At 35.1% G+C, this 16056-nt stretch overlaps 3 protein-coding genes and 1 long non-coding RNA gene across 6 annotated transcripts; 2 read left to right on the plus strand and 2 right to left on the minus strand.

Annotated features, from left to right (window-relative positions):
* Nucleotides 1–1283: 1283 nt before the first annotated feature.
* On the plus strand, nucleotides 1284–7870 carry LOC108569450 (tyrocidine synthase 3-like). Its single transcript, XM_017931003.1, has 8 exons — nucleotides 1284–1367; nucleotides 4946–5078; nucleotides 5111–5685; nucleotides 5749–5811; nucleotides 5867–6632; nucleotides 6689–7046; nucleotides 7105–7555; nucleotides 7614–7870. Exons 1-8 carry the CDS (start codon nucleotides 1344–1346, stop codon nucleotides 7749–7751), a joined length of 2508 nt encoding a protein of 835 aa, XP_017786492.1. The 5' UTR covers nucleotides 1284–1343; the 3' UTR covers nucleotides 7752–7870.
* A 2253-nt stretch (nucleotides 7871–10123) lies between these two features.
* On the minus strand, nucleotides 10124–11787 carry LOC108569451 (the record flags this gene model as incomplete). The annotated part of the gene is given in 2 exon segments (XM_017931004.1): nucleotides 10124–10334; nucleotides 11030–11787. Coding segments are annotated over 2 exon segments (969 nt in total), but the record flags the coding sequence as incomplete, so codon positions are not given.
* Nucleotides 11788–12094: 307 nt separating this feature from the next.
* On the plus strand, nucleotides 12095–13330 carry LOC108569454. Of its 2 annotated transcripts, none has more exons than XR_001891335.1 (3): nucleotides 12095–12339; nucleotides 12442–12769; nucleotides 12827–13330. It is a non-coding gene; the product is annotated as an uncharacterized LOC108569454 (long non-coding RNA). The 2 variants fall into 2 exon arrangements; XR_001891336.1 differs by having other exon boundaries at nucleotides 12608–12769; nucleotides 12827–13329.
* A 726-nt stretch (nucleotides 13331–14056) lies between these two features.
* Nucleotides 14057–16006, minus strand: LOC108569452 (protein Star-like). Of its 2 annotated transcripts, none has more exons than XM_017931006.1 (4): nucleotides 15746–16006; nucleotides 15162–15379; nucleotides 14908–15110; nucleotides 14057–14854 (listed from the first exon to the last, which is right to left on the minus strand). In XM_017931006.1, the coding sequence occupies exons 2-4, from the start codon at nucleotides 15367–15369 to the stop codon at nucleotides 14300–14302; spliced, it is 966 nt and encodes a 321-aa protein (XP_017786495.1). In that variant the 5' UTR covers nucleotides 15370–15379; nucleotides 15746–16006; the 3' UTR covers nucleotides 14057–14299. The 2 variants fall into 2 exon arrangements, with proteins under 2 accessions (XP_017786495.1, XP_017786494.1); XM_017931005.1 differs by lacking the exon at nucleotides 15746–16006 and adding an exon at nucleotides 15556–15739.
* Between the last annotated feature and the right edge of the window lie 50 nt (nucleotides 16007–16056).

The following is a 16056-nucleotide window of genomic DNA, read 5'->3' on the forward strand; positions in this document are numbered from 1 at the left end:
TTCTCTAGCCGATTATGGTATCTTGTGCTAGCCTTTGCTATTTTGCTCAGCCCTCGGCTGAGTTGTAGGCAAGTCCGCCGTGAAAACGAGATATAGCAAGGGGCCCGAAACGCTTCCCTGAGGGACTCCAGAGCTGATCGGTCGTAGAGTAGTTATTTCGTCATTGTGTTTGACCTGAAAGTGCCTCCCCGTTAAGTATGATTTAAGGAATAGTATACGTGGGGAAGGCACTTCTTAATTTTGTATAGCAGCCCTTCATGCCACACCCTATCGAAAGCCTGAGATATGTCTAAACATATGGTCTATATTATTTAATTATAAAGAAAAACAAGTGCTAAAATGGTTATAAATATATTTTTTTAATAATAATGTAATTAGTAAATTAGTGATAAAGTATTAATAAATAAATTATATTAAGACTTATAACTTATAAAGAAATATAACATATTTACGAAAAAATCTATATTTTTTTTTGCAACTTATTTTTGTTATGTATTTTTATTTTCTTTCAACCAGAAGTACCTTTTGGTTGTTAATAATTATATATGTATTTACTTTTATTTAGATTTTATTTGCTACATTTGTTGCAATAAATTATGTTCAATATTATTAATAATAGTGCAATATAAAATGAAAATAAATCCGAATTATGAACAAATAAAAAAAAAACTATTCTTAAAAAATAAATAAATACAGTGAAACTCAAATATTCGTCCCATTTCCCACCACTGACATGGGTGTCAACTGATCGTTTGTTGACCAACTCAGTCTTAAGAAATCAATATTCTTATAGGAAAAATGTGTTTGATATTCGACCTATTTAATATTCGTTTCCCCTGTAGGAACGGATTAATGACGAATATGGGAGTTTCAATGTAACTTGGATAGTGGGGGTAATCTATTACGGCAAAATCTCGTCCGCTCTAAAAAGGAACCAAATAAAAATGAACATGACAAACAGACACATGAATATATGTAAGATGGAAAAAAAGATAATTTATATACAAAACATAATCTTGAATTTTATTTTTTTAGAATTTATTTTTATTTAGCTATAGCGAATCCGCACTGAACACTAGACGTCCTATTCTCCATGTTTATCATCTATATATTTAGAACAATTGCAACTTTAGTTTTTTTTTAATTGTTTTTCATTTGGCACAGAGCGTAAACAGAAGCACATTCTGCGGTTAACTTGCTTGTCCGACATCCCTACCAACTACTATTCCCTACTCGAGTCTAGCCACTACACATACATAGGAAGAGGTCCAAGCTCCCACCCACGCAATCATCCTATACATAAATGTACCTGACCGCTTGTTGTGCATCAACAATTACAGCAGATGCAGTACAACAGTAAACAGACAGTAAGTCCTCGTTACAAATTACAATATTCTATATACATCACTATATAAATCAATTAATGGTAATTGATCCAGATCATATACACGTCCAGATACATATACATTCATCTGTGCTTACAATATTTTGTTGGCTTGTAAAGAAGGTTACGCCATTATTCTAAAACGTGTTTCTATCCCTTTTTTTTTTGTTGTGCGACATAAATTAAAACAAGAAACGAACAGTATGAGAGTAAAAAAAATAAATACAAATATGTTTGTTCTTCTTTACTTGAAAGAAAATTGTAAAAAAAATCGCATTCACATATTCTGTGTTGATTGCGAAAATTGTGAGGGTTTCTTTACCGTGAGCGTCGAGATCGAGCCAACAATTTATTCGTGTCAAAAGGAAGTCATCTGAGTAGAAAAGTTAGCAAGGACTAAGCAAAAGAATAACTTCTTTGCTTCAGGATATTCCATGACATATAGAATACGGTTCATTTGCAGCCATCTTGAAAATGCTAATGAAACGATAATAATTTATGTAAAAGATGTCTATAGTTTTCTCATTTCAATGTCTGCGATTTTAATATATTAATTTGTAAACATAATATATTCTACAATACAAAAGTTAAAAAAAAATTGCTATAAAATTTACATTTTATATGTTAAAATAAATTTATAATATAAAATTATTTTATGAATTAATAAATAAAATATATTTTATATTATATACCACCTGTATGAGGAATACAAATCTAAGGGAATTACTTTTAATTAATATTAATAGTTACAGATTATTGTGAATTCGTTGTGAAATTGGTGTATTGTGTGAAAATTAAATTTATATTATAAATTTAGATATTTTATTGTATTTAGATAACATTAAAATTACCTTAACTAAGTAATTTAATTTGTTTTTTACACATACAAATATATATAGCAGTATAATATTGATGATGAAATAATAATAATCAAATTCTACTTTCAATGATATCTTTGAGATAACTTCGAACTGATCTATACGAAATATTTAATTCGAAGTTACAAGTTTATTTTTTTATACTAATTTTGCCATTTCAACGTACTATTATTAATATAATAATCATTTATTTTATAGAAAAACAAACAACTCGTTATTATTAAAATGTAAAATTACGTAAAAAATATTAGATAAGTATGTTTTGTATAAATTCATGTGATGTGGACTTTCAAAATATTAACATAAAATTGAAATATTCGTTGCAATTTAAGTTATTTTTTTCGAACATTTTCAAGATATTCGATGTTCTCAAATTTATTTTGTTATTCAACAGATTGGTTGAAGGAAGAAACTCTGGATACAAAAAATAATATTATTAAAAATATTCCAATGATATCTTTGAGAAATAATAATTATTTTTTATTGAAAAATTCGTTGGAATTTATTTTTTTATCGAAATATTTCATTTATTTTATTTAAAGAAAAACAACTTTAAATTCATGAAATATAAAAACGATTAGATAAGCATTTTTTTTTGTAAGAATTCACGTTATGCAAATAGGTAACTATTTATACAAACACTTCATTCAACAGTTTTTTTCATCGGATCATTTAGATTCACATAAAATAATTCCGAAATTTCAACCAATACACTCAAATAAGATTTCAGCACTATTAGAATTAAAAATTTGATGGATATAATTATAACTAGGCGGAAAGTATCACAGCCATTTGCAGCTGTACTCAATTATATAAAGAATATTTTTTATTAATATTTTTGTTACATTTTAAATATTGTAACAATATTTTATTTTAATACATTTGTTGGCCACAATTATAACCAAATGTCTATCGACTAGTAATAATAATGTTCATTAAAATAAGGAACATAATTGAGAAATGTGTTGCTAGCCTACTTTTAGTGTTAATCTTTTAATGATAATTATTAATTCAACTGAATAATAATTGAGTTAAGTATGATAAAGAAGAATAATTAACAATGTGATTATCAATTAAAAAGGTGTATTAAGCTTTGTTTTTGTCATATAAAAATCATAATTATCTATAATTACAATGCATAGAAGATAAAATTTCTCATAATTTATTTCCTATCAACAACTCTTATTTTAAAAAGTGTAATACATATTTAAATATACGCTGTAAACTTCATTAAAATGAATGTATTTAAAATCGTTACTTTATTACACATAATTTTAACAAGCGGTGGAAATACCGATTTACATGTTTCCCATTATAACCCAAAATTAAAAAACACGTTTCGACTAAATTTGAATATTTGAAGAAGAAGAAATGAAATCTACGACAATAATTATGTTTGTTTTTTCTCCTTCATTTTTTAGCGTCTTTTTTATTCACGACTATTCTAAAGAACATAGAATAGATTTTAATAGCGATTATCGTTTACTTATAGGCTATTTATTGAATCTCAATGGTAATGGTTTAAGTCGCTTTAGTCGCTATGTTGTTAGGCTATTGTCCAGAATATTGACAGCTAATACGTTTGAATATCAATCTAGTTTATTTTGTTATTGGCTACTGTTTTTTGTAATTGTTTCCTGTACTATTCTGTACGAATTATACCATGGAGCACCAATGTTCCTTTTTTAGGCTCTTCGGTTGGAATATTTGTATTGTCGCAATATTAGATCTGATGCTCACTACCCATAGCTGTATTACGTAAGTCCAGACCGGTTTTAAAATTACTTTATAGATCAGCAACTTCTTTCGAAAATGTGTCTTCCCATAATAGCCAGTATAGTTTCGTGAACTTAATTTCAAGTTGTTCTCTTTTTGCTTGGATGTGATCTTTCAAGGTCAATCTTCTATCTAGATGCGTACCCTGATATTGAACTTTATTAGTCGCCAGTATTATTTTTCCGTTAAGAGTTACTAGTGGGCAGGAGACCTTTACCACGGTGAAGCTGATATGTACTGATTTCAATTCATTGACCTTCATTCTCCATTTTTTGTAGCATTTCCTGTATTAGGTTCAGGTTTACTTGCAAGTGCTATATCATCGGCAAACGTTGCAGCCGTTGTTTCCAAGTCCTTGCTTATTATATTTACCATTCTATTAACTTGATCAATGGTGCCGTGTTGACAATGAAATTCAAATTGGTGATTTGCTATTTTGATGACTATTTTGATCCTATTCATAAATAATTTTTCAAACATTTTTGATATTATTGGAAGCAGACTTATAGGCCAATAGTATTTCATGTCTTCAGAAGTTATTAAGATGATTTGAGCTAATTTCCATTGAGAGAGAAAGTGTCCAGTTCTTAGGATTGCATTTTGCTATTAATGAGTATAACAACTTCCTTTGTAATTGGTCTAATAGGAAAGGACAACTGGAATAGCGAGACGAGAAACATTTCTATTTCTCAATCGTTGTTCTTTTGAATTATTTCTGATGGATATAGATGAAAGACTTTCTTGAGATATTCGTCAAATGTTTGGGCCTTATCTTAATTTTCCTAGTAGCCTTCCACAGAGAATAATTGGTGGCTTCCGTGACTGAAAATATGTCACTTTTGTTGGAAAGTCTTAACTGTTTTTTTTTTATTGTTATTTTACTTGTACTTTTCTGTTTCCGCTGTAGAAAATGGAATCGATTTCTCATCTTTCGACACTGAAGGGCCCGATCAGATCGCTGAAATCTGAGACAAACTTGTGCAGATTGTTCGAGGAGGTAGTAGTCGGCAGTGCGGAAGAACCAGCGTTGATTTTCGAAGGTATACATTAACTGTAAGTTATGTTGNGTCGATTCCACGCAATGCCGATGGAGATTATATAGTGGCAATTTGCATGCAGCCGAGCGATAAATTAATCTCAGTACTTCTGGCAATTTGGAAAGCTGGTGCTGCCTACTTGCCTCTAGATATAACCCTCCCTGATTCGCGCATCGAGCACATTCTTCGGGAATCCAAGCCGGCTTTGGTGATCTATGAGAATAAGGACGAGAGCTTCGGTGCTGTATTTGCGTTTTCTGCGAATGAACTGTTCTGTTTATCTCAGAAGTATGATTCGGAAAACCTAGAGGATCGTTTGACTTTCGAAAAAGATGATTTGGCCATCGTTCTATACACATCAGGAAGCACGGGAGTGCCCAAGGGCGTTCGTCTTCCACACAACGTGCTCCTTAACAGACTTCAATGGCAGTTCAAGGCCTTCCCATATAGCAGAACTGAGCAAGTGGGCATCTTCAAGACGGCCTTAACCTTCGTCGACAGCGTATCCGAAATATGGGGCCCGCTCCTCAACGGTCTATCCATTTTGGTGGTGAAGAAAGAAAACACTAATGATCCTGAAAAAATGGTCGCCTTATTGGAAAAATATCAAGTACTTAATCACAACTATTAATACTTAAATTATAAATATTAAACTAAAATTTGTTAATTTTAGATCGAACGCCTGGTCTTAGTCCCAACCCTTTTAAGATCATTGCTCATGTTCCTCGAGTTGAAGGTAATTATTATAGTGATTTTAAAAGTTGAATTGTATTAAATTCAATCAATTATAGAAGGATAAAAATGCTTTGAGCAATCTCAAGATATGGGTGTGTTCTGGTGAAACCCTCTCGGTATCTTTGGCAGAAGATTTTTTTAAGTACTTCCCCGAAAATTCTGAGCGCAAGCTGTGCAACTTTTACGGAAGCACTGAAATTATGGGTGACGTTTCTTTTCACGTTATTGGAAGCAGGAGTCAGTTGAAGCACGAGACCAAGGTGCCAATAGGTGGGCCGGTAGACAATACCATCCTCTACCTGTTAGATAGGAATTATAGGCCAGTAACAGCCGGGGACGTGGGTGAGCTTTTCGTATCTGGCTATAATTTAGCCGCAGGTTATGTAAACGGCAGAGACCCGGAGAAGTTTATTGATAATCCATTGGCAATCGATCCGATGTTTTCGAGGTTGTTCCGCACAGGAGATTTTGCGCGCATCGAGAATGGCTGTCTTCAGTATGAAGGAAGAACTGATTCGCAGGTGAAGATCAGAGGCCATCGAGTGGATCTATCCGAAGTGGAAAAAGCCGTCTCATCCATCGAGGGCGTTGATAAATGCGTGGCTCTATGCTACAAACCTGGTGAGATGAAGCAAGCTTTATTAGCTTTCGTCACCACGGAGGCTTCGATGAGCGAGAACCAAATCGAATCCATGCTGAAAGAAGTTTTAATAAGTTACATGGTACCGCAAGTAATCCAATTGGAATCAATTCCGCTCTTGGTCAGCGGAAAAATTGACAAACAATCCTTGTTAAAAGGCTATGAAAATACCAATAAGGATGGCAAGTGCTCAAACAACAAGACAATTAACATAACTAATTTATATTTCTTTCATCAGATGACTCCCACTTCGAGGCTGAAATTGATTACTCAGGAGTAACGAGGGATAAAATGCCGGCTGCTAAAGTACTCTTCGAAACCGTAGCTTCTGTGTTAGGTCGTTCCGCGCGGTCCACCATCAGCATTAACGTCAACTTCTACGAAATCGGAGGCAACTCTTTAAACTCGATCTTCACAATTACTTGCCTTAACGAAGCTTCCTATTACATCAGCATTAGTGATTTTATTGCCGCTATGGACTTAGGCGAGGTCCTGGACAGGATGCACCAATCCAAAGATAACACACTAACGAAAACAGAGCCTCCAATCTTTAGGATGGAATTTTTGCATGATGGGATGAAAGACGATGTCTTGAAGTAATTATACGAAACACTTAATTCAAATATATTAATTTAATTCATTGATAATTTTTAGCATAGTTTCCACCAGTTTTTACCAAAAGGGCGATCTCGAGCAGTGGCTCAAGCCAAACATATACGAATCCGAATACTCAAAATTAATAGGCAAGGTCTGGGCGCAGCTGGTCGAAAAGAATCTCAGTTTCGCGGCTATTTCCACTGTGACGGGAAAAGTTGTCGGCGTCTCTTTGAACTTTGATGCGCACGATGAACCGGAGTGGGAAAAAACCTCCAAGCTGGTTTTAATTTTCGAATTGTTTAAAACCATCGAAGGTTCCGTCAGGAATAACAAATTGCTGACCGGAAAGGGAAATGTCTTACATTCGTTTTTGATGACTACCAGTTTGTCCCTTTCGTCCAAAGAAAACGTTGCCGTGATGACATATATGGAAGATCAAGTTAATATTGTAGCAAAAAATAAGAAATTCAATGGAATTCTAACTACCAACACCAGTCCTTTGACTCAAGTAAGTTATCTATTTTGCATATTAAATTGGACTTTATTAATGATTTTTTTATTAACAGCAAATGTGCCCAAGCTTATATGGCTATAAAGAAATGTACGATTGTCAAGTCAACACATACGTTGCTTCCGATAACTCGAAACCGTTTGCTCTAGCACCCGATTCGCAAAGGGCAATCGCCCATTGGAAGGAGTTCTGAGATGGATGTTATCCCCACCGTTCCATTCACATAATTCAGTAGTTCCTAAATTACTTAATTTTACTGTTTTAATGTGATGATTATAAATCGAGTCAAGAAAGAACATGTAGAAAGTGATTGAGAAAGTGACTCCGATTGAAGAGTGTAATTGTAATGTAATTTCTTTGATTTTATGTGTAATAAACATTTGAAATAATAATAAATTAAATACTAATTAATAATCAGGAAATCAGAAACATTTAGATTGTGGGAGACTAAACGGAAATTTAATGCGACAAAATGATATGTCACAATAAATATGATAATAAAAATGATGAAATTATAAATTAAACCAAATAAAAGTAAATCTTCTCGAAATGAAAGAAATAATAATAATATATTGTGAAGAATCATTCGGCTGAAGAATGATAAAATTGAAAATTAATAATATTTTTATTTTGTTGTGTATTTTGAGCTGCATCCAAGGAATCAAACAAGCAATTCAGATGATTTATATCAACAACTAATGAAACTAGAGACAACTTGACAAATCGCGTTTCACCAAAAACAATGCAAATCCTCGCACATCTTTGGTAACTCGTGAAAAAATAATTGGAGCTTGTACCATTAGGTTAACATTAATTTCGAAGTTTATAAAACTCATTGAATGGAAGAAATATTTGCTTGGAATGAATATTCATTTCGATATTATTTGATTCAAAAATCCAAAATTTATGGAGATGATTTTAATATATTTGTAGGGAATTTTCAAGCTAAAATATGTGCATTTTTTTAATATTTTTTTTATTGTAATTATTAATTGAATCTCAATAATTCAAATTTTAATCATTTCCTTATAAACTAAAACTTAAATTCTAAAAATTATTCAATTTTTGTTAAATTTCAAAAACAAGTATAGTTTACCTTAAATACAAATTGATTGGCTAGAATAAAAGCGAAATCAAAATTAATTCTATAACACAAAATAAAACTAAATTTAAAACAATGAAATATATATTCTAGAAAATCAAAAAGGAAGAATACTAAATATCAATAAGAATAAAATAATAGAAATTATCATTAAAATCAATTGATTTAAAAAAAACTATTCGGAGTCTATGAGTATGAGTTAACTCCTTGCAAATTACGTATCATTCTAGAAGTGCAATCGTTTAGGATTTTATACAAAGTTTTTAAGTTATTAATGATGTAGCAATTATCAGTGCTTCTCGCATCTAAAACGCTCTCTTTCTTCATCAAATACTTAATGATGGGCGAGACCTTGTAGTCCGTGATCATCTTGAGTCCTTTCCATTTCAAGTATTTCGATTAGTTATAATGCAACTAGCCCAACCTACACGTAAGCGCCTTTCCTAATCATGCGTCCTCAAAGGAGTGCACCGATCGATCTCCATGGAAGAGTTGCCCCCTGAAGGAAGTGGGACTACGAACCTCCAAGATATGGAGGATCATATCGCGAAAAACTGGGGAGGAAACCACGTTAGTCCGGATCCTCTCGAACCACGAAGAGGACATTTCCACCTTGCTCCTCGACGGACTCCGGGTCTACGGTGAGGTTCTCCGTGCAGAAGCCTCTCATCAGCCAGGACGTAAGATGCACCAAAAACCAAGCTTGTGGCCTATGTTCCGGCCCTCACCCGACCAACTTCTGTCGTTAAGAGCAGAAAGCAGAGACGAAATGCGCCAATTGCGACAGAAACCATCTGGCCTTCAGTTTCAGCTGCCTCAGCCGCCCGAAAGCTCCGATTCACCGTGGCAAAAATAAACATCGCAACAGCCAACATCAACAGATGGCGAAACAAGAAGGAGCTGCTGTCCAATCTCTTTGTAAACGATAAAATTGGAGTCCTCCCCATCCAAGAAACCTTCACAACACAACGCAACACATTAAAGATCCTCCCCATCGGATAAACCACAAACACAGCGAACCACATTCTGGAGGAGTCGCCATAGCTGTGAATCTTTCAATTTCCTTCAGAAATCTTGATTTACCACCTGAACACAACATCATAAACACCGTAGCTGCATGTATAATCGTCCTCAAGATCGACTTCCAGTCTCCCGAAACAAGAAAAGGATTGGCGATCCCACTTTACTTTACTCTAAACATCGAGAAAAATCCTGGACTGAGGTCACCAGCTCCCTTGACCACAGAGACGGTCCCTGTTCGGTCGTCTCACCTCAAGGCGCCCTGCTTGCAACTACCCACTTATCCAGCTGATCCGACTCCAATCACAGCGCTGGAAAAAGCAGAGATCTTCGCTAAAGTCTTCCGAGCTTCAACCCAACTTGATGATCCCCTCTTCGATGAGGAATTTAGGAGAGAGGTTGACAAAACAATGGTTTGCCGTCCCCGTGGCTTTCATCAGATGTCAGACTCCGAGTGCAATACCTTCGACGAACTGACTGATGTTGTGTCGTGTTGCAACAAGAACTCCGCTCCTGGAAATGACGACATTACGTGGAGGATAATAAGAAAGCTTCCAGATACTGCACTCCAATGGCTGCTCTCCATCTACAACGCCTGCCTTCGAATTGGATACTTTCCTGGTGACTGGAATCGTGCCAACATCCTCATGATCCCTAAACCAGGAAAAGATCATACTTCCCCGGATTCATTTCGACCCTTCTCCTTACTACCTCTGTATGTGTATCATCTTTAAAATGTCATTCTATCTTTATAATCTGTTCCTAAAATATGTATCTATTTTTCAATATGTATGTACTTACTATAATGTGTCCATTTTTTCTAAAATGTGCATGTATTTTTTTGTTATTACTAAACTTGTAACCCATAAACAGCATGCTGAAAGAGCTAAGGCTTAAATAGTATGACTACTCATATATAACCATAATGTAACTTGTATCATATACTTAAATAAACATTTGAACTATATATTTTAAGTTAGTCCTAGTTAGCCCGAGACTCATGTGAGTCCTAGTCCTAGGAAGAAGCTAGTCCTAGTTCTAGTTTTATACTACTCTTGATGTTTATATAATAAGGCGACTACGAGACGCCATAGATGTCTCTAGTTCGTTAATATTAACAATAATATTTGTAATAATAAAGGTTGGATACAACAGTATAATAATTGATTTTTATAAATATATGATAGTATGGGCGGAAAGACCTCAGTCGTTAGCCCTTTGGCCAGTCTATTAATATATTTTTATTTTATGTTAGAATTTATTTATGTATAGAATGTACTTTTTTTCTTTCTTATGTATTGATGTTTGGCCAATAAAGAGCCAGTTGCTCTTCTTTGCCGGGGCCCTACCTGGACCCTAGGGCATTTATTGTCCGATAGATAGGACCTTTCGTAGGATTTGGGGCCGTTCCCAGCAGTGAGATCTTCTGCACCTGCTCGGCGTTAACTCTACACGGTAGCTCTTCCAGGTAATTCTCGAATCCGATCTTGAGTGTACCGAGAGCTCCAACAACGACCTGAACCACTTTGGTCTTTGTGTTCCACATTCGCGCAATTTCAAGATCTTTATATTTGCACCTTTTCTCGACCTCCTTGGCAGCAATATTTGCGTCAGCAGGTACGGAAACGTCGATTAAGGTGCAGCGCTTTTCCCTCTTATTGTGGATGATGATGTCCGGTCGGTTAGCTCCTATGGTCCGATCAGTTATCACAGCCTCATCGTACATTACGACTACATCTTCCCTTTCTACGACCGGGGCAGGCTGGTGATCGTACCAATGCTCAGGCACTTGCTGGCCAAGTTCTTTGACTATTGACCAGTGCAGGTAAGTAGCAATCTTGTTGTGACGGTGCGTGTACTCCGTCGGCGCAATAATGTGGCTGACAGTTTCGTCATTCTTGTTACATACTCTGCACTTACTGTCAACGTCAAGGCCTATTATTTTCTTCTGATGGTAACGGGTATTCAGTGCCTGATCCTGAGCTGCCACCAAGAGGCTCTCCGTCTCACCCTTGAGTCCAGCGCTTCTCAGCCATGCAAAGGTTTTCTCCTTATCTGTCCACCTGTTCTGCAGACTTCGGAGGAACTGTCCATGGAGAGGCTTTGATACGCGCGCAATTGCTGAGAGTACCTGTTTGAAGCGACATTAGCGCTAGTGTCGCCAAATTAACAAAACTTTTGAACCAAGGCCGTCGGTTCAAAAGTTTTGCCGGGGTCTAGGTCCGCGCCTCCCTTACCTTTTATTGTTTTAATAGATTAAATAATATAGACACGTTTTATTTATTTCAAGATATTATGGTATAAAAATTAATTTCTTAAAAAACATTTGGCGCCTCTCCTAGCAATAGGGTTTTCTCGGTATAATTGGTTGCAAGACTTGTCACTTACGCTGTCTATCTGGTTGCGGTCCTATATACAAGCACACAATCCAATTGTACTGAACCGCAGGGTCCCGATTTGAACATTGTCTTTTTGTGATGTGGCCCCTTGTTATAATACATATCTACATATGACCACGGAGCGGTAGCTGGCGAAATTATGCTTGACACAAGCTAAATGAAGGGAGTGGAGGTTTTTAAGAAGAAGTTTTGATGTTTGGCGACAAACAAAACCCTCCTGTGTGTAGGAGCCCTTAGAGAACACCTGCCTTCTAAAATTGGTAATGAAGACAAACAAATAATGAAATAACTATTTTAATGCTTTTAGTAGTCTCTATGTTTTCTGATATTTTTCTTATTGGAAATGATTGTGGCAATATTAGGATTTGTGTTTGCACAATCCATGCAATTGATGCTCGAAGAGAATTTCAGAGATATATATATGCTTTTCGGGATGATCCAGATCTGTAAAATTACATAGATTTTGTTGAACAGGGGATAGGTTTAGCATCCTCCACTTCCTATGAAATTATAGGGATTGTTTTTTAGTTCTGCTGCGGTTTGAGTTCTGAGGGATACATTGAATATTTCAACTGCACTTTACCCAGTGTTGAGCGATGCGGTTTACCATTTTCGTGTTGCATAAACGCTACAGACATTAGTTCCAGTTTACTCATTATTATGTTTGGATGTGGAGTGCAGACTCTATTGGTATGATCTGTCTTATGTTTCAATTGCAACTGCATTTCAATTTCGTATGTGTTTTAGGTGGCTGAGGCTAGCAAGAAAGTGTGGACTTCTGGCTGGAGAGGAACCTCTACACGATAGCCATCATTGCCTTCAGCACTGTATTATCCTAGCTCTTTGTCATTTACCTTGCGAAGACTTTGATTGCAGAAGTCGCGCTTGGTTAGGGTGCATTTGTAAATCCTTCATCCTTCTTTCCCCCACACAAATATCGTCATATTTTTGTAAATGTGAGTATGTAAATCATATCTAGTCTCCCGTAGATGAATCCATTATTAAATTGTGTAACATGAAAGAGGATACAAAAAAATTAACTATTTTGAATACTTTTTTATATGGGATAGATGAAGAATGTGTAATGATGATTCGTAGAGAAAAGGGAGAGAAAGACATTTAAGGAGTTTTTGTTGTGTTTCTATGTAACCATTTCTTTTTTTTTCGATTGAGGAAGCACCTTCTTCGCAACAGACTGTCTGACTCGAAAACGTAAAACATGTAGTACTTAGATATGTTAATATAATTAACTATCTTTAAATATTGCGTTTTCTTTTCATTGTCTACTTTTTTTTTCATTAATATTTTTTGTTAATCTATAAATATATTTCGTACAATTTGTATTATTACAATGTATTACTGAACAATTAATACAATGAATCACATCATTTTTTCTATTATTTTACAGATAATTATACATTTGTTTGTTTTTTTTCTTAAATTGCAAATAAATTAAAACGAAAATTTAGTATAATTTTGAAAATATTTGTAACAAATCTTGTCATATTCGTTTTCAATTAATAAAAAACTATGCTTGAATCCGAAGTTTCATGTTTATGCAACATAAAATAATTATGTGAATTATTACTCAAGAAAAGCGGAAACAAATTATTTTAATTTGCTCTTTCCATTACTAATGAATGTCAAAATACGCTCATATTTATACTTATTTTATTTATTAAATTTACGTAATATTAAAATATTGTTTAAATTAATCCACAAAAAAAAATAATCTTCGAGCACTGGAAGGTTAATAAAAAAACGAGTTTTCTTATTTATTCTTTCTATTCAAAATTCTTCAAACTAATGCTAAACTATGTATGTAATAATAATATATTAATTATATAAGGGAAGAAAAATATTCGAAATAATTTAAGTACAAGAAAAATAAGGTGAGAGAAAAAAAAAGAGAAATTGTTTGGTTTAGGCTATAACAATAATTGTATATAAAACAAAAAAAATAAGAGACATTGAGGAATGTGAATCTACAAAAATAATTGGTGTATATTATATAAAACGTACTAAAAAAGGCACTCTCTATTTAGTAGTAGTATTCATTTGTAAAAACAATATTACTTTTGGGTGGAATGTAATTTCCTTAGTATTCAATTCCTTCTAAAGCTTGTTTGTGATTTATGCGATTGATCAGTCTTCTGTTTTTTTTTTTAACTTTATATATGTAAATATATATAAATATTATTTGTATTTAAAAAAATATTCTTATGGTTTAAGCATGTTCAACTTGTAGATGTTGCTCGTGTTGAAAACCTGCATGAGCGTGTAATTCTTGGTGGCTAAAAACTCTTTGATGATTTTTTTTTCACCATCGTTCACAAGCAGGTGTACATCGATAATATCGATGCGTAGACGTTCAAAAGGTATGGTCTCGAGGACCTGCAGCTCCGTGCCTCTGGTTTCCAGACTCAGGTAATCGACTTTGGTCATGTTCATGGCCAGAAGGAGCGAGTAAAGAGGGAAACACTTGACGCGCGTATTAAATAAATCCGTATCGTCGATTAATTTGGAGTGGATGGAATTGATTTTCACCCCGTCTCTTTCTTCCTGATGGTAGGTTACTTCTTTGGGGTATGGAGCTGGACTCAAGCAGCCGTGCAACACCTGAGATTTCGCGCGATTGTGTCTCTTCAGGTTGAAGAAATGTCTGGGATCAGGCTGGACTAGCAGACCTTTCCAAGATAATTTCTTCTCAAGCCACTCAGTTTCCGATGTTTTCCCATCTCCATAAGCTCCAGCCTCAACGAAGTTCCCATTCATCTGCAAATTAATTATTAATAATAAAGTAAAAATAATATGGGTGATGTCATTACCTTATTATTTAATATTTTCAGTAAATACTCTATGTGCTCAGAAGGAGATTCAGCTGTGTATTCGATGGGTTTGTGATGTGGCTCTACACCTGGTTTTAAGAAGTATTGCTTGATTGCGGATATCAATTCTGGGTTATCCTGGCTGACACCAAGCAATTCGTAATCTTGGGTCATGTTAACGTTGAATTGATGGTGCCTGAGAGCTTTAATAACCAATATTAGTGTTTAATATGAAGAATTAATATTGTTATTACCTTTGTTGTCCATGTAAATCAATAGTAGAGTCATAACAGTGGCAAATCCCATGAAGAAGGCAGTAATTGGGAGTAGCTTCTTAAGGGCGAACTGGCTGGGAGGGTTTGGTGTCATCTTTGTGGGTGTAGGCGGCAGCTGCGGTGGTGGCACGGGGGCCGCGTTGGTGCAGCTCTGCTGTTGTTGGGTCATGTTGCATATCTTGGTCATATGCAAGACACTGGAAATCGCGTGTATCGATTTATCAATAAGTAAGCACGTTGAATAATTCACATTTGTTCGCGACGGTCGTGTGGGAATAGCAACAAAAGGCGAACGAAAAAGGGAAAAGAAAACAAACAGAAAAGTTGTAAAAAAAAGAGTAAATTAAAAAAGACACAGAGGAATCACTCTCACATTTCTTTCGGTTCGTCGTTGTCGCGAAAACAAATGTGAAATGCGGCGATGAGTAGTCGCTGCGTCCTCCCAATAGAGATGGATGGTAAATGCGGCGATTTTGAACCATATTGACGCGCGCGCCACCCACCGCACAGGACACACCCTGCGCGGTCGGTCTCTTTTCAACCGAAGGGCCGAATGCTTATACCTGTGTCTTAGCACGGTCCACAATCCGGAAAGGTGAGAAGAATATTTGGTGGCCGCACTTCTAAGATTACCGTCACAACTGGTTGGCTGTTACCACGAAAAAGGAAGACTTTCGAGCTGCTTCATTCAATAAAAAAATGAAAAATAAGAACGAGAAGAAGTTAATTGAAATAGCAACACATGGGCGGGAATTGAGTCATTTCCCATTCGACGTACTCTCTGTATGTGTCTCCTTGGAACGCAATTTATCCCAAAGCAAATAACCAATTACTCGCGTTCCCAGAAACATAAAGAAAGAAGTTGAACAAAAAC

The sequence above is a fragment of the Nicrophorus vespilloides genome, unplaced genomic scaffold (assembly GCF_001412225.1).
Source record: "Nicrophorus vespilloides isolate i.1.1-1 unplaced genomic scaffold, Nicve_v1.0, whole genome shotgun sequence".
NCBI lineage: Eukaryota > Metazoa > Arthropoda > Insecta > Coleoptera > Silphidae > Nicrophorus > Nicrophorus vespilloides.

Excerpts from the sequence above, each read along its gene's own strand:
- LOC108569452 (XM_017931006.1), bottom strand. The coding sequence starts at position 15,369 with ATGACCAAGATATGCAACATGACCCAACAACAGCAGAGCTGCACCAAC. Across the intron at positions 15,111-15,161 it reads GATTTACATGGACAACAAAG|CTCTCAGGCACCATCAATTC; the intron begins GTAATAACAATA and ends TGGTTATTAAAG. Across the intron at positions 14,855-14,907 it reads TGAAAATATTAAATAATAAG|ATGAATGGGAACTTCGTTGA; the intron begins GTAATGACATCA and ends ATTAATTTGCAG.
- LOC108569450 (XM_017931003.1), top strand. The coding sequence starts at position 1,344 with ATGCAGTACAACAGTAAACAGACA. Across the intron at positions 5,686-5,748 it reads CCTTATTGGAAAAATATCAA|ATCGAACGCCTGGTCTTAGT; the intron begins GTACTTAATCAC and ends TGTTAATTTTAG. Across the intron at positions 7,556-7,613 it reads ACACCAGTCCTTTGACTCAA|CAAATGTGCCCAAGCTTATA; the intron begins GTAAGTTATCTA and ends TTTTATTAACAG.